Source organism: Erpetoichthys calabaricus, chromosome 5, assembly GCF_900747795.2.
Source record: "Erpetoichthys calabaricus chromosome 5, fErpCal1.3, whole genome shotgun sequence".
In the NCBI taxonomy this organism is placed as follows: Eukaryota; Metazoa; Chordata; class Cladistia; order Polypteriformes; family Polypteridae; genus Erpetoichthys; species Erpetoichthys calabaricus.
In genome coordinates this window covers 2,492,899-2,513,491 of record NC_041398.2, presented here as the reverse complement: position 1 = coordinate 2,513,491, position 20,593 = coordinate 2,492,899, and the positions used below count along the sequence as shown (strand labels likewise).

Here is a 20,593-nt window from a genome sequence, read left to right as displayed (position 1 = left end):
TAATGCTCAATGATCATGGCAGACTCCAAAAGTATACCTGGAATCAGTATAGATTGTTATGATTTTTCCTTCTGACAACTGACAAGCTTGGGTGAGAGCTATCAATTCAGCTGCTTGCGCGTTTAAACTTGAAGAAATTCGGTTTGTTTCCAGCAGGTGGTCACCTTTGACCACTGCATAGCTGGTTGAGGGTGTTCCATTATCCAATCGCAAGGAACATCCGTCCACATAAATTATCTCCCCTGTTTCTAAGGGGATTTCCTGCAGATCTGGTCTGGGTTTTATGACCTTAGTTATTTCATCATGACAGTTGTGTGGCTCTCCTTCTTCTTCAGTTGGAAGAAGAGTGGCTGGATTTAAGGTGGAGCATCTTTCAATGGTGACGTTTGACAGTGTACAAAGTACATTTTGATAGTGTATTGCCCTAGCAGTAGTGACATGTGAGCTTTTAGCCTGTACTAAAATGGAGTGTACGGCATGAGGCACCTTTACTGTTAGGGGGCTCATGAGCACTATATCTGTACTGGCTAGCACGGCTTCTGTTGTGGCTGCTACTGCTCTGAAACAGGCTGGAAGTCCCGTAGCCACTCGATCCAATTTTTTCAAAAAATAGGCTATTGGCCTCTGTTTTTCTCCATGGAGCTGTGTTAGTACTGCATTCATGTATCCCCCCTTTTTGTCCACGAACAGAGTGAATGGACGAGAATAGTCAGGGAGTCCTAAAGCTGGCACAGAGAGTAGTGCACTTTTTAAATCACTAAGAGCCTTCTCAGCCTGCTCATTCCACTGTATGCGGCCAGAAAGAGAAAGGTTGGCAGTGTTAGTTAGATTTTGTAAAGGCTGTGCTCTTTCAGAGAAATTTAAAATCCATTGTCGACAGTAACCTAAAATGCCCAATACAGACCTGACCTGTTGTTTTGTGACCGGTCTGGGAAGGTTTTGGATGGTGGTTATGCGTTCTTTTGACAGAGCTCTGGTACCACACGTGATGTCATGACCCAAGTACTTGACGGTGGTCTGAACTAACTGCAGTTTGACCTTAGAGACCTTGTGCCCATTTTCCACAAGATACTTGAGCAATAATTCTGTACCTTGTGTGCATGCTTTCTCTGTTTCGCTACAGAGTAATAAATCGTCAACGTACTGTATCAATGCACTTTCCCTGTCAGGCCAGAAACCTTCCAGGTTCTGAGCAAGCGCTTGGCCGTATACACAAGGAGCCTCTGTATAACCTTGTGGCATAACAGTCCATGTCCAACGGCGGTTTTGAAAAGTAAAAGCAAACCAAAACTGAGAATCAGGATGTACAGGAATAGAAAAGAAAGCATTTGCTAAGTCAATTACTGAGAAGTAACGAGCCGTTGCAAGAATCGTAGAGAGAATAGTGGAAGGATTAGGGACAATCGGTGCCCTAGGAAAAATAGCAGAATTAACTTGTCTGAGGTCTTGGACAAAGCGCCAACAGCCATCAGCTTTCTTTACTGTCAGAATAAGAGAATTTACAGGAGAATATTTGATAGGACTTATAGCCCCCCTTTCAACAAGATCTTTATGTATAGCCACAATTCTGAATTCGGCCTCGGGAGAAAGATGATATTGCGCACGGCGAGGACTGAAGGATGATTTCGGAAAAACCACCAGAGGTTCACAATTTGCGATTCTGCAAAAATCGTTAATTCCCTGAGACCATAGGGTGTCAGGAATTGAAGAAAGCCATGGGAAAAAGTCAGTTTGTAGAGAGCATAGAGAAAGAGATGGGTGACAGAGGGAACGAATGACCGGCAGATCGATCTGGATTAACACCTTAGTTATCAAATGGTCGGAAGTATCAAAAATGCCTGGTGTGACGTATAGCCAATCTGTCCAATTTAGACATTGCTCGACCCAGTCCCCAATTTCGACCCAACGAACGGTGTTAGATTTGGCCAAGGACATATGGGGGACTGAACCTACTAAATAGAAAATGCTTTGTGAAAATGTGAGGTGAACTGAAGCAGCAGCTTTAGTAGATGAAATAAAAATGCAAGGAATATGAAGGGTCTCTGGATAAGTACCTGAAGAGAGAAAAGATTCTAACCAAGGTGTGTCTACTTCAGTGGGGAAATATTGGGCAGTACAGTGTAGGGTGTCCGGGATCTGCAAGTGGGGAAAAAGACATGAAGGAAACGAGTGTAGGGCTTTAAGGAAAAGGGTGTGTGGGGAGATGTCCAGGGTCCAGGCTGCAAAAGAGGGTTTGGGGTGTGGGGAGATCTGGCACAGGAGCTTAGGAATGGAGCAGTAAAATCCTTGTTCTGTCAGTGAGATTGAGACTGACAGTTTAGTCATGACGTCTCTTCCTAGTAGATTGACAGGGCACAGATGATTTAACAGGAAACGGTGAGTTAATTGAGAGCTGCCGGTGCTGAGTTGCACTTGCAGAGGCTTTGAAACTAGTAAAGTGTGTGGTTGTCCTGAAGCAATGAGAACCTTCACAGTGTCTTTAGAGGCAGGGACCTCCAACAGTGACACAAGGAAGACAGTTTCCTTGCCATTTACTATCAAAGTCAATAAAGGATCTGTGTCAGCATGACGGGTAAGCAGCGGAAACTGGAAGAAATGGCTGGAGGTCCCTGCTAATTCCTAGGACCAAGGAATGTTGTTAGGCTCGGGAAGAGGAGATGGTGGTGGTGGGCGCTTGTTTGGGCAGTCACGTCTGAAATGTCCAAGCTCACTGCAGCCGTAGCAGGCATATGACGCTGGTCTTTGCCCCAAAGGGTTGGGCATCTGAGCGAAGGGATTGTTAGGGTTGGAAGACGGGAACCCCCCCGTCCCCTCCCACGCCCTCGTCCTCCGGAGAAGTTACCACGTCCATGGCCTTGGAATCCTCTGCCCCTGCTCGTTCCCCCTGTGTAATATTGTATTTGTGCTTGGTTGTAGCTTGTAGCTTGGTTTGGGTATCGGATTCTTTTTGCTTAGTCTGTTTCTCAGCATACTCTGCATGGCGTTTCAGTTCCTCGAATGCAGTGCTTTCCCAGCCTATGCAGGACGTGCAAACTTTGCTTTGAATGTCACTTCTCAGTCCCGAGAAAAAAGGGGGAACGGCAGCGTGCGTTCGATCATCGGCATTGTCTAGGCCTGAATGATTAGCCATAAGGTCTTGTATTCAGAGTGCCCACTCATCGACTGTCTCGTCTTTCTTTTGCTTGGCAGCTGATATGAGGGACCAGTCTGTTCCCTTTTTATATTTTCCTGCAATTGCAGTTTTTAACAAGTGCCATGATTAACAGTTGCCCAGGTAGTGCCTAGTTTTTGTCGCAGCACTTGTGTCCACTCTGCAGCATTGGGCTTATACATATCATCTAGCTGTTGGAGCTGCTCCACGAATTTTAGCCCACCAACCCCCTTAGGGTCGGGCAGTTCAGACACCACATCTTTTAACTCTTGAATATCCCAATTACGATGAATCATTACAGTAGTGGGGTTATTGGGTCCTGCAGCCTGGGTGGGGTCGTGTCGGGGGTTAGGGACCTCGATTAGGGGGCATGAGAATGTCGGGTCGGGAGGTTTTTGGGGTTTTGGGGAGAAAAAGCTGAATCCAGATGTCGGGGCTGGATGAGAAGTTTGACTTCTAGTTTGGTGAGAGATTGGGGATTGATCCGACCACTGATGTCCGGACCTGGGGCCTCATGTTTAAACGGTGTGTACGCATAGAAATGTTGTGTACGAACGTTTCCACACTCAAATCACGATGTATAAAACCTAAACTTGGTGTAAAGCCACACACATTTCCACGGTACCTCATACCCTGGCGTACGCAATTTCTCGGCTCAGTTTTGCAGACTGGCGGCCCCCAGCATCAAAGCAGTGCTACTGTTCCTGTGTGGTCACCCTTTCTTTCTTAGACCCACATTCCTGACACGGCTTTATAAATACACTGAAACTAACTGCATATTGTTTATTAGTGTAATGCATCTGATTGTAATTAACCTGCAGCAATATAATGGTCCAGGGAATAGCCATAGTATTCCAAATACCAGAACTGCTTTAGCGTTGTAACTCTCACTGCATCTTCTTCTTCTTTCAGCTGCTCCCATTAAGGGTTGCCACAGCAGATCATCTTTTTCCATATTACTCTCACTGCACCACTCGGGAGTATTTATATCACTGTATCTGAGTGGGGAATCACAGCAGCAGCTGATTGGAAAGAGAATTATCGGTACACAGCATGAAGCAGACGCTGCCTGAGCCACGGCAAAACGTTTCAGAGACTTTTCTGTACGGACTTCGTGGTTTAGAAACAGTTTCATCCCAAAAACTCTAAACGCACTCAATCAGTCCATCAAGTGCTCCTTGTAGAACTGTTTGTACTTATACAGTAAGTACAATCACCTCACTTTAAACTTGCACTACAGTTATAATATTGCCCAACCTGCGCCACTTTATAAAGCACGTATTTACATATGATGACGGTATTCATTTTTAAGATGAAATGCAGCAAAATATGTTGATTATATTATACAGAAAAAACTTTAACTTCATTTAAATAATCTGTATTGTTAATAATTAAACATGTGAGGACACGGTGCCGCAGCGCTAGCTAGTTCACGGATAGCTCCTGCCTTGTGCTGTATTATTGCTGGTGCTGATGCGACACTGGAAGGATAGACGGATAGAATAATTAAACATGTACTACGAAGATATTTCAATGTTCCTTAAAAGTTTTGAAGAATCGGCGTTCTAAGCTTACAAATGGCTTCACGTCTATTACAGAGCTGATTGTGTGGCGATTGGGTATTTGGAGAAAGAAAAGTAAGGACAGGAATTGGAGGTTAGTACGTTTGAAAGAGACAGGACTTCTGTAATAAATTATTTCATCGAAGGTCGCTCATGGCGCAGCAAGCCTCTTGCATGAGACATGAACAATCACTGCGCCACCGTGTTCCCATGTTTAATAACATGCTTTCATTCCTATCATCATGAAAAAGATATCACGTATACATCTCAGTATTTTAATTATTCAGAGAGCTGTAATATCACGAATGTAATGGATTATGTGTCCTTTCGGAGAAAAAGAAAGCCCGTTTAAGAAGCAGGTAGTGATTCACACACACAGAGCACATAGAAGATCAAATACAGAACAAAGCATTTAAAGTGCTACTTTAGTTACAATGGGATTTGAGAAACTAGTAAATTAAACGATTTTAAGATGAAGTTTATGATGTTCTACTTTAATGGCAAAATTAACTACGTGATTAAAGTGGAAATTTCGAGATTAAAGTTGACATTTCGTGCTTTTTTCCCACTGTGTGCCTATTTTTTTTGTCTGTACCCTAATAAGCTTTCATATGACACTCAGACGGTGGGCTACGACTTGCCTTTTCACGGCGACTTTGATATGTGACTTCGTTTTTATTTCGGGCACTGTGCGACTTTGTGAATTTGAGCTTTCGAGTTTCTCCGAAACTCTGTCACTCGATCAACTTTCTTTTGTTGTTTATACCACTGTTTAAACCAACAAATAGTACGTTATTCCTTTGTCTCCACTTGGTATTCGCTGAAATTCTTATATTTTCCCCCGTGCTTTTCCCATTGTCTTTTCACAGAAGGCTATTTATATTGATTTGCATATTCAAAGAGGCGTAATTTTGGGAGGAGTTGGGGAGGGACAGTGCACGTGCGTTACTTTTCACGCTGATCAGGATTTATGTAGCGGAAGAACGTGGAAGTTTGCGTACGTACAGATATCTGCATCTGGATTTTTCTGTGCGTACGCACATTCCCGCTTTTGTGCTTACGCCATGTTATAGTGTGAGTTCTACGCACGGCGTTATACATGAGGCCCCAGGAGTCTGGATGATCGTCATCAGGATTTGAGTGAGAGGATGAGTCATTATGATATTGTTCATCAAAGAACCCTGCTCCGGATGGTTCGTCGGCTACCTGGGGTGCCTGGGGCGCAGTGAGGACAGGAGATGGAGGGGTAGGTGGGGGTGGAGGTTGGTATGGAGGGGGTGGACAAATGACAGGGTATAAGGGGTCCTTCTTTTCTGTTTTCTTTCTTTTTTTCTCGGGATTGGGCTCTGGTTCTATCTTAGTCTTTTGCAAAGCTAATAACATTTCTTCCTTTTCTTTCCGTGTCTTAACTTCGGCAGTGAGCAATTCATTACGCTTTTAGGTTGCCTCTAGGGTTCTATCCTTTATCACTAGTTCCCACCTATCAAACATATCCATTCGGTAAGGACCCGTATTACAACATCCTTGGGTGTTCCTACACAAAATTTTTCTTATTTCTTGTATTTCTGAAATATCCCCAGTTCCCTCAACTGGCCATCTACCACCACTTTGTTTATTCCATTTTTTACACGCTTTTTTTTTTTTTTAAATCTAATCCGGTTTTCTTTTTTAACTAGTTTCCTAGGTGAACCTCCTTTCGGACCGAACTAGAGTCCAACATGCTTTTTGAAAATAATCCTTCCAACAGAGACTTTTGATTTCCCGAGGAAACCTCCTTGACCGTTTTACTATTTTGCTTTCCCATAAATAAATAGCTCTGGACCGCAGAAGAATAGATCAGCCCTCATGACGTTCCGTCTCCAGTCCCTTCCACTCCCGGATCAGTACTCTTGTGGTTTCGTGGCTTTAGCGGACTGACAATCTGTTCAGCACGGAGTGCGGGACTTTTGACAGGTCAATGCCGATCCCTTCGTCAAGTGCCTCCTATTTGGTAACCGCTCTTGGTGCCCACCACAGATTAACCCGTAGGAGCAGGAACATGACCAGATGTTAGAGACAGAAACTCGCCCTCCCACACAGTGTTTTTCCCAGATACTCAATATATATTCTACTCGTTTTACTCCCTTTCCTCTATTTCTAGGAGTGTGCCACTCACCCCTTTCTATCCCACTTCATGGGGAGTAACTTACTAACGTTCTCAGCACCTTACACTGTCCCCGAGGGACCAAAAGTATTATTCCCTGTTTTCCAGTTTACTATCCGTTAGGTGATACAGTATTTTATTTCTCAATTTTCTTTCTCGTAAAACTGGTCAAATCCCTGAGCTATGTCAGTCACTCAATCGGATTCCCTCAGTCTACTCACCAAGAATTTTCTTATCCTGCTAGGGAACTCCCAGTTCACTCGACCTTCGTATTCAATCGGAGGAGGCCAGAGACTTCTCACATAGGATTCGCCCGAGGCAGGCCAGTCCTAACTTTTGCCGGAGCTAGTCCTCCCGAACCAGCTTCTGTAGCCAAGGATCGGACTGCCAAGGTCCCCGCCTTCGGCCACCACCCAACTCACACTGCACCCGACCTCCTTGGCCCCTCCAATAGGTGGTGAGCCCATGGGAAGGGGGACCCACGTTGCCTCTTCGGGCTGTGCCCGGCTGAGCCCCATGGGTGCAAGCCCGGCCACCAGGTGCTCGCCATCGAGCCCCACCTCCAGGCCTGGCTGCAGAGGGGGGCCCCAGTGTTCCAACTACAGAGGGATCACACTCCTCAGCCTCCCTGGAAAAGTCTATTCGGGCTCTGCATCGGTCTGTCGTGGTGAAAAAGGAGCTGAGCCATAAGGCAAAGCTCTCAATTTACCAGTCGATCTATGCTCCTACCCTCACCTATGGTCATGAGCTGTGGGTAGTGACCGAAAGAACGAGATCACGAATACAAGCGGCTGAAATGAGTTTCCTCCGCAGGGTGTCTGCGCTCTCCCTTAAAGATAGGGTGAGAAGCTCAGTCATCCGGGAGGGGCTCAGAGTAGAGCTGCTGCTCCTCCGCATCGAGAGGAGTCAGATGAGGTGGCTCGGGCATCTGATCAGGATGCCTCCTGGATGCCTCCCTGGTGAGGTGTTCCGGGCACGTCCAACCGGGAGGAGGCCCCGGGGAAGACCCAGGACATGCTGGAGGGACTATGTCTCCTGGCTGGTCTGGGAATGCCTTGGGATTCTCCCGAAAGAGCTAGAAGAAGTGGCCGGGGAGAGGGAAGTCTGGGCATCTCTGCTCAAGCTGCTGCCCCCGCGACCCGACCTCGGATAAGCGGAAGAGGATGGATGGATGGATGGTCCTCCCGATCTGGCCGGAATCGTTCCTCTTACCGGTCCTCTGGGCAATCCCGCTCGAGTAGTCACCTGTCCGTCTCCACCCCATGTTCGGGCGCCAGAAAACAGTGGACGAAGGTTCGAGGCAAACAGCAGGCAGACAGCAGATGAACAGTAAAAAGCAATTTCTTTATTCTTGGTGGGCAGACAGACTATGCAGAGCCTGTCAGCTTGTCACTAACAGTATCACGTCACAGCCCGCTCTTCCTCTTTTTACAGCAGGCTTTTATAAGTTGGCTGTTATGCCAACACCCTGAGTAACAGACACATGACTTAGATAAAATCATCACTTCTAGCTTAAAGTTTACGCAAGCATTTCTGATTATTATTGAGCGATAAGACTTCTCCCTTGAAGCGTGCATTTTAAAGATTACTTTTTTGCATATAAAGTTCACCTGAAATACAATTACTGATAATCTTTTGTTGTTAGGCCTACTTCCCTTTATTTTTGAGATATGCTGTTCTTGTTTTATCCATTTTCTACACCTAGGCTTTAATGCTTAATAACCCTTAATTTTCCCACATCACATTCCTTAACAATCTTAATGCATTCATATGGTTAACACAAAGAACTCTTGTACTTACATTTTCTTAGCAATCAGCTGGTTTGCATAACATATTTTCCACCCAACCAAACGCACATAGATATCTAAAATATACAAAAATATCTGTTGCACTGAGGTGTAGCCACGAGATCTTCTTCCCCTCCCTTGGACTAGGTCAAAAGGCCCTCAGCCCAAGATTCTTTGTTCAACTATTATTTAATATATTGATTCAAATTTTTATTATTTCACACTAGCCTGTAGAGGTCTGTGTGTCCCTCCATGGATATGCCTCCCCAGACCATCACTGACCCACCACCAAACCAGTCAGGCTGAATGATGTTACAGGCAGCATAACGTTCTCCACGGCTTCTCCAGACCATTTCACATCTGTCACATGTGCTCAGGATGAACCTGCTCTCATCTGTGAAAAGCACAGGGCACTCACCAGTGATGGACCTGCCAATTCTGGTATTCTATGGCAAATGCCAATCAAGCTCCACAGGGCCCACTAAAGGATGTCGGGCGGCCACCCTCATGAAGTCTGTTTCTGATTGTTTGGTCAGAGACATTCACACCAGTGGCCTGCCTGCTGGAGGTCATTTTGAATGTTCTGCCAGTGCTCATCCTGTTCCTTTGGTCCTGTTGATGGGTAAAGGACCTTCTACAGCCCTGTCCAGCTCTCCTAGAGTAACTGCCTGCCTGTCTCCTGGAATTTCCTCATTGCCCTTGAGACTGTGCTGGGAGATGCAGCAAACCTTCTGGCAATGACACATATTGATGTTCTATCCTGGAGAAGTTGGACTACCTGTGTAACCTCTGTAGGGTCCGGGTATCGCCTCAGTAGTGACACTGACTTTAGACAAATGCAAAACGAGTGACAAAACAGATGAGGAGGGAAAAATGTCAGTGGGCTTCCTCCACCTGTTAAACCATTCATTCCTGTTTTGGGGGTCGTCTCATTCTTGCCTTTCTAGTGCACCAAAGCAGCTGAAACTGATGAACAAGCCCCTCTGGTACTTCACTGACCAGATCAATAGCTCAGAAATGTCATTGATTTGATGCGATACTCTCATTAAAAAGTGTTCCTTTAATTTTTTGAGCAGTATATTTTAATGTAATATTGTGGTTTTATAAGTCAATACACACATTAGTGAAATACACTCAATGATAGTTTTAGATAGCCCCCCACACTTCAGTTCTTCACAAATGCAGTAGTTTACAAACATCGCATTTTAATTTTTCTTTGAGAAGCATGAAAAATAATTGAGTTGAATCTCAACTTATGATTACATGTTTGCTACGTATGTACTATTGAGGGACATTTTTTTTAAGTCAGATGGTCACTTTATTTTAATAAGCAATGTATAAAAAATAAAAAATAACCTGTTTACTCTTTACTCTCAGATCACATTCTATTTGTTTATTAAGCAGAACTGAATATTTTAATTTCCTACACAATACTGTAATAAGTATACAGTTCAGCAGGCTAAAATAACACAATGAGACATACATACAAACACACTCACTATGTCACTATGCACACACACTACTGGTGCCGTCATTGGTTCCCCTGTGGACTGGACAGTTGAGTCGACACAATGGCTGTACATGCTGGGGTCTTTGGCACATGTCGTCCCAGTAGCAGGTGAGGTGTCACCAATGGTTTACCTGCTCCTCTCCTTCTCCCTGTTCCAGTCTCAGTTCAAGGTTGTCGAGATGACAAAAGTATTTTTTTCTGAGATGTTCAATATGTTGAAAAAATTGCCTGTGGCCAGCATCCAGCGTAATGTTCTGTCTAAATTCTCCACTCCTGTTTTTGTAGCATTATAGTCCATTATCATTTCTGGCCATGGCATCTCCTGTCCTTGTGCAGATCACATTGTGCACCAAGGATGTGTCATTTGTTTGGACAAACTTTAATGTCTTCACTGGCCTGTTCTGTGTGGCCAGCAGTTGAGATGGGAGCTCTGGCTTACTTGTCCTTATTGTGCTAAGCATTGAGGAGCTCCTGTCCCAGTTTGTGTAAAAGTTATTGCAAATGGTGTTGTGGCCATGCAGCTTATTTCATGTCCAGGGTAACCCTCATGCCTTAATTTCTCACAGCAGTTCCTCCATCTGACTTCCCTTTGTTAATGAAATGACATCCCTCTGCTCTTCTGTATTTCTGTGCTTCCCCTTGAGCAAGTTATTCATAGCTTTGGACTGGCTTATCATGCAGATGATGCTTAGATCTGTTTCAGTGTTAAAAGTGACACTTCATCACAGCTTTCTCAGCTCACAACTTGCCTCAGTGAAATTAAATAAAAATTAAAACCTGAACAGAGCAAAACTCTTCAGAATGAAATTGCAACATAACTGAACTCCTGCAAAGTGGCACTAAAGTGTAACTTAAGAAAACAAGCAACACTTCAGCCATTCTGAGTGATGATCTCCTCAGAACTTCTTATACTGCAAAGAATTTCGGTGTCACTTTGATTTCTCCTTTTCTTATTTCACCATGTAAGCCACATTAAGAAACTTCCACCTGTGTCACATTTCTTATGTTTGCCTATTCCTCTCCTTTTCAAATGCTGATTATCTTGTCCCTGCTTTTATCACATCCCACATTGATTATTGTAAGTCACTACTACTGCACTGTTCCTTATGTCTTACAGGACTGAATATCAAATTCTGTTATTGACCTGCAAACTGAGGTCCTCTCATTCTGTGCCTCCAACTAACCTGCACGCTGTAGGTGACAGCAGGGCCTTCAGCTGTATATAGCGCCCTGACAGTGGACTGACCTCCCGACATTAATGACATCAGCTGACTCCATTCATTAGTTTAGGAGGACATTAAACAGACCTGACATTCTGCCCCTTCTGTCAGTTTACCCCCTCTGTCTGTCCAGGTACTCAGGGTTCGCATTTTTATCACAATTTTTTTGTAGTATTATATGTTGTATTTTAGTCTGCATTATTGTCTTTTATTCTATTTGAGTGTTTTGTATATCCTGCATTTATCTTTATTTAGTGAAGATATAATTTGTAGCCAATGTTATATAGGTCCTGTTGTTCTTTTTGAATTTTGGGCAGGGTGCTATATAAATAAATTGTGTTCTTATTAGTATTTTTATTTTTTTTCTTTTGATGGCCCATTGTTTATAATACTAAGTGACAAAAACTAGAGCAGTTCTATATTAGGCAATTAATATATAGCATAATTCAGTGTAGTATATGTATGTTTTCTTCACATACATGTTTAAAAATATTAAATTGGCTTAAATTTTTATTCTAAATTGTTTTAGAACAATATTGCACACATGCATAGTACATTTTAAAAAATGTAATCACTTTTATTACTAAACTCTAACGTGGTGTAAGCATTGTAATTATATTATATACAGTAATCCCTCACTTATCGCAGGAGATAGGTTCCAAGGCCAACCGCGATAACTGAATTTCCGCGAAGTAGGGACACCATATTTATTTAAGTATTTAACGTGTATTTGGATGTTTTTAAACCCTCCATGTATTGTTTACCACCCACCCTTTACTCTATTAATAACAGGGACAACTGCTAAGCAATATGAAATCGGTAGATAAGTTTACACTTACTGTATAGTGAAGTACACGTAGCTATATATGACGTGATGATGGTGATGAATATGCTGCGCAGTAAAAATGATGACAATGAAGGTGATAATCCCCTGAATGCAGTAGCTAAAGCACGTTAATGCTGAATGAGTGGGATGAGACTTCCTGGTTAATGCAGCACTCCGTCGCTGAGCCAATCAGCAGCACACAGGAACTTAACTGCGTGCTCTGATTGGGTAGCTTCTCAGCCATCCGCCAATAGCATCTCTTGTATGAAATCAACTGGGCAAACCAACTGAGGGAGCAAATACCAGAAGTAAAAAGACCCATTGTCCGCAGAAACCCGCGAAGCAGCGAAAAATCCGCGTTATATATTTAGATATGCTTACATATAAAATCCGCGAAGTCGTGAATCCGCGAAAAGTGAACCACGAAGTAGCGAGGGATTACTGTATTTCATTTCATGAATGTAAGCGAAAAACTATTTTCAATTAACACAGATCTTGATGATTTTAATTTTGTCGACATGTTAAATGGTTCCCACAGACCTGAACACAACGTAAATGTTAATAGTGTATTTCACAGAAACAATCCGTATTGTTTAGTTTGATATATGACACGACATGAGGGCATTCACAATGATGCAAATTATTTGGTTTGTAAACGGGTCTCTGACCCAACGTTACTTTCCGGGCTTTGCCAAGACCTGCCGAAACATTCCAAAAGTAATTTTACGAAGTCAGTCCTGAAATGACAGAGACATCACTTCTGGGTCTAAAACTGCGGGTCTACAGCTGCGGGTCTGAAACTGCGGTGACGTATAGTGCTGTGGCTCTGCAAGTGGATGCTATTCGAGAAAAGCGCAATATAAATGTAAAGAAGTAATATTGGTAGTGGTGTTGCTCTTGTCATGGAGAAAACATCCTTCTCGTTTGGAAGAGTTTCTGGACGAGCAATTAGAATAAGACTTAATTGCAGAGAGTATAAAGCTGACTCAGTTTAATGAAGTGAGATCCATTAGTCTGTTGGAGCCTCGTATTTGTTACAATTCTTATCACCAGATTACCTCACTTTGCATATTTGTCATCATTATCTCATTCCTAGTACACAACTCCTCCATTCCTCTCACACCACCAATATTTTCTTCTGCATTAATCATTTTCTGATGGACATAATTACTTCCTACCCATCACCTGTCACCGTCATCTTAATCCAAGAGGCAGGTTCGCCATCTATCACATTCTTAATGTTTGATTTGTAAATATTGGTGGCATCCCAGAGGGAATAAAAGGTATGGGCATAAGCCTTTCATTTTTAACTGTCTGAAGCCATCAGTTACGATATGTATACATATGAATAGACGTTACTTTGGACACATATGAATTCTCTATACTCTGTGGAATAAAGAAAGGAGGATGACAATTACTGTTGTCAGTTTACACTCATTTGACAGAAAATTGGGATTGCTGTTTAAAAAGTGGGCAGGGCATGTCGGTAATACAAACAGTAAAGAGATAGTTGTAAAAGGTGCTATAAAATACATAGATGTTAAAGTCACTATATACTGTAGGATATGTGAAAAAATATCATAGATACATAGAGCAATGTGAAAGACATCATATAATACATAAATATGAAAGGCCCTCTATGACAGACTTATAAGGACAATGTACAGTAATAAGAGATGACAGGAAAGGCACTATAACAGAGAGAAAATGACAAATACGACAGGTGCTATAAAGGAAATACAGCAGACAGATGTGAATGACACTGTAAGACAGAGAAATGTGAAAGACAAAGCAGTAACTGATGGACACAAGGCCAGTTCAGAGTCGCCAATGAACACAACATGCACATCTGTGGAGTGCGTGAATCAAAGCAGGAGTGACACGAGGAGAACATGCAGGCCTGACAGTCAAGACGACGACTGGGTGCCAAATTCAAAGTCTGTGAGGCTGCAGCTCCAACCCCTCGGACTCACAATTCAGTTAAACTTCTTTTCTTTCCTTATTATTTAGAACCCGCGTCTTTTGATTTTAAACTGTCCCCTTTAATGCCAGAGTGGCTTCAGCTCACTCCATGATGACTTTCTTCATGAACTGCACGTCTCCCAGCACTCAATGGCCATCTTGTTTGCTGCAATTATAGAGCTGTCAGTCACAAGTTTATTACAATACAATTTATTGTTGTATAGCGCAAAATCACACAAGAAGTGCCGCAATGGGCTTTAACAGGCCCTGCCTCTTGACAGCCCCCTAGCCTTGACTATCTAAGAAAACAAGGAAAAACACCAAAACAAAAACCCTTGTAGGGAAAAAATGAAAGAAACCTTGGGAAAAGCAGTTCAAAAAGAGACCCCTTTCCAGGTGGGTTGGGCATGCAGTGGGTGTTAAAAAGAAGGGGGTCAATACAATACAATACACAGAACAGAATAAATCCTCTTTACAGTATAAAAATAAAAATTTAACACTAGATGATATTGCATAATATGATTTGGATTTGTTTAGACTCCTGGAGACCTCAGCCATCAAGCTGCCTCCCCCCAATTGGCCAGTGCTGGGCCAGCCACTCCGATGAAAGGACCCTTCTACCCCATGATTCCTGCGATCCCCCATCAGGGATGACTTTACAAAACAACTTGATAGGTGGGCCGTGGCACCAACTGCAACATTTGAGTACCGAGAAGAAAAACAGAATAGGTGGGGGTTAGTAACAAATTATAATGATCATGTTACTTATGTTTTAGTGCTAATGACTAACAACAGAGATGCAGTCTGTACAGTTAATCAGCAGCTCTAGTCAGGGTGTGCTAAAATGAAGTAGTGAGTCTTCAGCCGGGATTTAAAAGCTGAGACCGAAGAGGCATCTCTTATAGTAGCAGGCAGACCATTCCACAGTTTAGGGCCCTGTAACTAAAAGCTCGACCTCCCACTGTTATTTTATTAATCCTTGGAATCATAAGCAGACCGGCATTTTGAGATCTTAATGTGCGCTCTGGTTTGTAAGTCATGATAAGTTTAGACAAGTAAGTCAGACCTTGGCCATTTAATACTTTATATGTTAAAAGGGGGATTTTGAAATCTGCCCTAAACTTAACCGGGAACCAGTGTAAGGACTTAAGAACTGGAGGTATGTGTTTGTATTTTCTTGTTCTTGTAATAATTCTTGTAGCAGCATTTTGGATTAACTGGAGGCTCTATAAAGAACAGTTGGAACATCCAGTGAACACCGCATTGCAGTAGTCAATCCTACTAGAAATAAATGCATGAATAAATTTCTCACAATCCTGTTTATTTAGAAAGCGCCTTAATTTCCCAACATTTTTAAGATGGAAGAAACATGTTTTGGACAACTTTGTAATATGCGCTTTAAATGACATGCTAGAGTCAAAGATAACTCCTAGATTGTGGGCAGATTCAGTAAAATTAATGGTGATTCCAACTAAGTTAAATTATGACAAAATATTGTTATGATCAGCGTCATTCCCTCCAACCATTAACATCTCTGTTTTATCTGTATTTAAAGACAAGTAGTTCTCATTCATCCACTCCTTTAATTCACTAACACAACTAATTAAAGACAACATCGGAGAAACTTCATTTGATCTAAATGAAAGGTATAACTGGGTGTCATCTGCATACGAGTGAAAATTAACATTATGTTTCCTAATGAGAGATCCCAGTGGAAGCATGTAAAGTGAAAACAGGAAAGGTCCCAGTACTGAGCCCTGCGGGACACCATATTGAACTTCTGTGTATAATGATGGAGTCCTGTCAGCACATTTCCGTACATATTGGAATGGATTTGATAAATAAGAACTAAACCAAGCGAGCACAGTGCCTGTAAGCCCAACATCATTTTCTAGCCTGTTCAGTAAAATAGAATGGTCGATGGTGTCAAATGCTACACTTAAGTCCAACAACATAATTACAGTGGAGTTTCCTTCATCAGAGGATATCAGAATGTTGTTTACAACCCGTGTTAGTGCCGTTTCTGTACTTTGACCAGTGCATAGACCAGACTGGAATTTCTCAAATAAATTGTAATGCGTAAGGTGTGTCTGAAGCTGACTGGCGACTACTTTTTCTAGTATTTTAGAGAGAAAGGGTAAATTTGAAATAGACCTATAATAATTTAGTATGTGTGGGTCTAGGTCTGACTTTTTAAGTAATGGTTTAATGACTGACTCTTTTAGTGTATCAGGTACTGTGCCATGCAATAATGAACTATTGAAAATGTTTAGAATAGGTGCTGCAAGAACATCCATTGCACTTTTTACTAGTTTTGTTGGCACTGGATCAGAGAACAAGTAGTGGGCTTCATTTTAGAAATTAAAGTTAATACTTCCTGCTCAGGTACAGGATTAAAATTACTAAAGTGCTGAATGTAATGTGAGGCTGGGTCTGTTAAGCTAGTATGCAGTTTGTACTGTGATGCTGAGATCTGGGATCTTATATTTTTAATTTTCTCATTGAAGAAGTTCATAAAGTCTGTACTGCTAATGTCTGTTGGTATTTTGCAGTGTAGCTCTGAATTCCAATTTGTTAATTTAGCCACTGTTCTAAACAGTACCGAGGATTTTATAATTGCTATCTATAATTATAGAATAGTATTCTGAGCGAGCAGTAAAGAGAGCTTTTTATATTTTTTAACACTCTCTGTCCATGCAATTTAAAAGACCTGCAGCTTTGTTGTTCTCTATCTGCGCTCCAGTTTTCGACACTCTAATTTAAGAGCTCCTGTGTTCTCATTAAACCAGGGAGAGTTTCTATGTGCTTTGTTCACTTTTGTTTTAAGGGGAGCCACTGTGTCCAGAGCATCTCTCAAGGTCACATTATAATGTGATGTTAGCTGATCTCAATTGTTTTCCACATTTACGTTTGATGTCAGCTGATCCAAATGGTTTTCCACAATTACACTCGTCTTACTCAAAGTATCTATAAATATTGAAGCAGAATTATAATCTAGATGTCGCACTGTCTTTATTTTAATCTGTGAGTGAGTTGGCAAGGGCAGGACTAAATCAAATGTAATTAAGTAGTGATCGGAAATAACTTCATTTAATGAAGTAATAATTAAATTTTGAATTTCAACTTTGTAAGTTATAATTAAATCTAATGTGTGGTTATGATTATGAGTTGGACCTTTGACAATGTTACAGAATCCTACTGAATTTAACAAATAAGTAAAACCTTTGCTAAAAGTGTCAGCTTCCACATCAATGTGTACATTAAAATCCCCCCTCAGTACTACGTGATCATAATTTATAGCCAAGTCAGATAAAAGGTTGCTAAATTCAGTCATGAACCATGAATATGGCCCTGGTGGTCTGTAGACTAGCACTATAATTGTTTTGAAATCTATTTTAATATTTAAAATGAATGCCTCAAAGGATGTAAAGTCGCATACATTTTTAGACATAATTTACATTTTGTTACAGTGAATTATTCCAAGGCCTCCTCCTCAACCAGAATCTCTAGACTTAGAAGTAACGAGTAACCATCTGGGGATGCCTCAGCTACGGGGACAGTGTCACATTTACTAAGGTTTCAGTGAGAAGACACAGATCAGATTTTGTACTTAATATAATATCATTTACTAAAACAGCTTTAGTGCCAAGAGAGCAGATGTTCAATAAGCAGCATTTAAAACTGAATCCTTCTTTTTGAACTGCTGATATATTTATTGTTTTAATTTGAAGTAAATTTCTATTACAGATGCCCCTTGTGGAGGGTCTGACTTTATCCCTTGTTCTAATCATACACCATATTTTTATGACAATTCATTATAAAGATTTCATTTTCAAGCAGTTCAGATTTAATTTTAATTTTTAATTTTCATATTCTGCGTAACTCTGACCTGCGGGATGACCCCTAAATGTTTAGTAGAGTACTGGGAATGGAAGGGGCAGAACGAGGATCAGGGCTGTATTATGAAGAAATGAAAAATCAGTTTGGTGATGAAGTGTGACAGATGATTGATTCTAAATTAAAGAGGTGGACAGTGACAATAAAAAGGGACATTTTAATAAAGCCAGCGGTCAGTGTGGACAGTCCATTAGAACTCTGACCTCAGCAGTGACCTTATGGCGTATATTGTAATTCCAGAATTTTACTTTGAATTCCTACACATTCTGTCCAATCAGATGAGCTCTTTACTATTAGTGTCTCGTCAGTGCAGCTCCTGATTGGTTCTTATTAACTGTCTGTGTTGTGCTCTGTCCCCAGTCCCGTTACACACGTCCAGATTTCCTCACTCGTTTTCTTCTCTCTCCTTTCAGACTTCTGTCCCCTCACACTGGACATCAATACAGCACACAGACTATCCTGATCATCCTGAGAGATTTGACTGGTGGACTGGTGGTCTCATGTTCTGTGCAGAGAGGCTCTGACTGGGACTCACTGTTACTGGGAGGTGGAGTGCAGTGGATGCCTCATGAGCATTTGAGTCGCATATAAAGGACTAAGCAGGAAAAGAAGATGGTGGGAAGTCCCTCCTTGGATACAATGACAGGCACTGGGGTTTGCAGTGCTGTGTGTCACAATGAGAAGCAGACTGTAATCAGCGCCCCCTACAGCCCCAGAATAGGTGTGTATCTGGACTGGCCTGCTGGCTCTCTGTCATTTTATAGCGTCTCACTCACAATGACCCTCCTGCACAGGTTCAACACTTACTTCACTGAGCTCCTCTATCCAGGGTTTGGGCTTAACTATAACTCCAGTGTAACAATCAACCATCTGACACCATGTGACCAATGACCAGTACTCTCCACCGGTCTCTTGATGTCCCCACAAGCTCAGGTCAAATTTGTGTTTGTAGTTTGGGTTCAAAATGAATTTCAGAGGATTTGGGGGGGCAGCACGTCTGTGCCTGAATTTGGTGTTGAGAATGCAGGGTGAGTGCGGCTGTCAGGGCCTCCATTGTTATTGGGTTTGAGGAGCCAATCAGCTGTGTGTTTGTCATAGTGAGGGGCGGAGTGTGAGAGAGTAATGTGGATGTAGCAGCTGTTAAATATTTGGTTTGCAGTGCACAGTGAAATATATAAGCGTTTGTTTTAGAAATGTCATAAAGAGATGGCTGAAATGGTCAAGAAAACAAGCAGAATGTTTCAGGGGGATGCCAAGTAGGGAACTGGAACTCTGTGATGTTCTTTCATGGCCATAGTAAGTCTTGCCAGTTGGCACGTATGCATTTTTCATAACAGGATATGTGCTGAACTCAAGTGATATTGAAGGACAAGGACATTATGGAGAAAGACTTTTATCTTAGGCTGGTTGTCATCCATCCATTTTCCAACCCGCTGAATCCGAACACAGGGTCACGGGGGTCTGCTGGAGCCAATCCCAGCCAACACAGGGCACAAGGCAGGGAACCAATCCTGGGCAGGGTGCCAACCCACCGCAGGACACACACAAACACACTCACACACCAAGCACACACTAGGGCCAATTTAGAATCGCCAATCCACCTAACCTGCATGTCTTTGGACTGTGGGAGGAAACCGGAGCGCCCGGAGGAAACCCATGCAGACACGGGGAGAACATGCAAACTCCACGCAGGGAGGACCCGGGAAGTGAACCCAGGTCTCCTTACTGCGAGGCAGCAGAGCTACCACTGCGCCACCATGCCGTCCTTAGGCTGGTTGTGATGTAATCTAAAGTACCTCATGTCTTTTTAACCAATCTGTTATGCAAATTCACTTGCTCATAAAATGGTCCTCTGTCCCTTCTTTTTGACCATTCTCTAACAGACTACTGTGATGAATGCTTCGTCTTTGGCATTTTCTGAGGAGTAAATTAAAGATGCAATGGACGAGTTTCCTCCTGCCTGATTACTGACTCAAAGGGGTTTTATCAAACTTGTCCTAGTAAAGGAAAAGTTTCTTTCTTTAATTAATAAGTTGACTTCTTCCACAGGGGGCACCTCAGACTTACAGATACATGTCTGACCAGAAGTGTCCCATGTTGATTCATAACCGCATTACCCCAAGTGTCAATGAAAGTCAACTGTTTAAAATTCTTCTGGAGCAGCACTGCTGAAAGGCACTATATAGACTAAGTATCAGGCGCTCTGGAAGAGTGACTATGTGCAGGAGCGGGTGACAGATGTGACTACTGCAGAGTGTCCCCCCTCCATTGGTCACTCATGGGTTCCTTCTTTTCTAAATCAATCCACCGAGGACTCACGGGTCAGTCAGATGTTGGCCATACAGAAGAGAGTTTGGTGTTCTACTGAGTCACTTGATGTCACATTAGACATTAAACTTCACCACCTTCTTCTTATTTCCAGATTTGTCAATTCTGCTGTTCTAGAAATTCCGACATTCTCAAAAAAATGAATTCTCGTTGAAGGTTGGGATCTCCCTCCAGTGACAGAGGAAACTCAGAAGTGGCAGTTTGAAA

The 20,593-nt window shown here is 42.3% G+C and overlaps 1 protein-coding gene across 1 annotated transcript in view; it reads left to right on the top strand.

The window, feature by feature from the left end:
* LOC114652518 (tripartite motif-containing protein 16-like) overlaps nucleotides 1-18,985 on the top strand; it is an 89,596-nt gene extending 70,611 nt beyond the window's left edge. The window contains exon 8 of the mRNA XM_051927863.1: nucleotides 18,780-18,985. Coding sequence (XP_051783823.1) covers nucleotides 18,780-18,949 — 170 coding nt within the window. The 3' untranslated portion in view covers nucleotides 18,950-18,985. The remainder of the gene's footprint in view (nucleotides 1-18,779) is intronic.
* The last annotated feature ends 1,608 nt before the right edge of the window (nucleotides 18,986-20,593 follow it).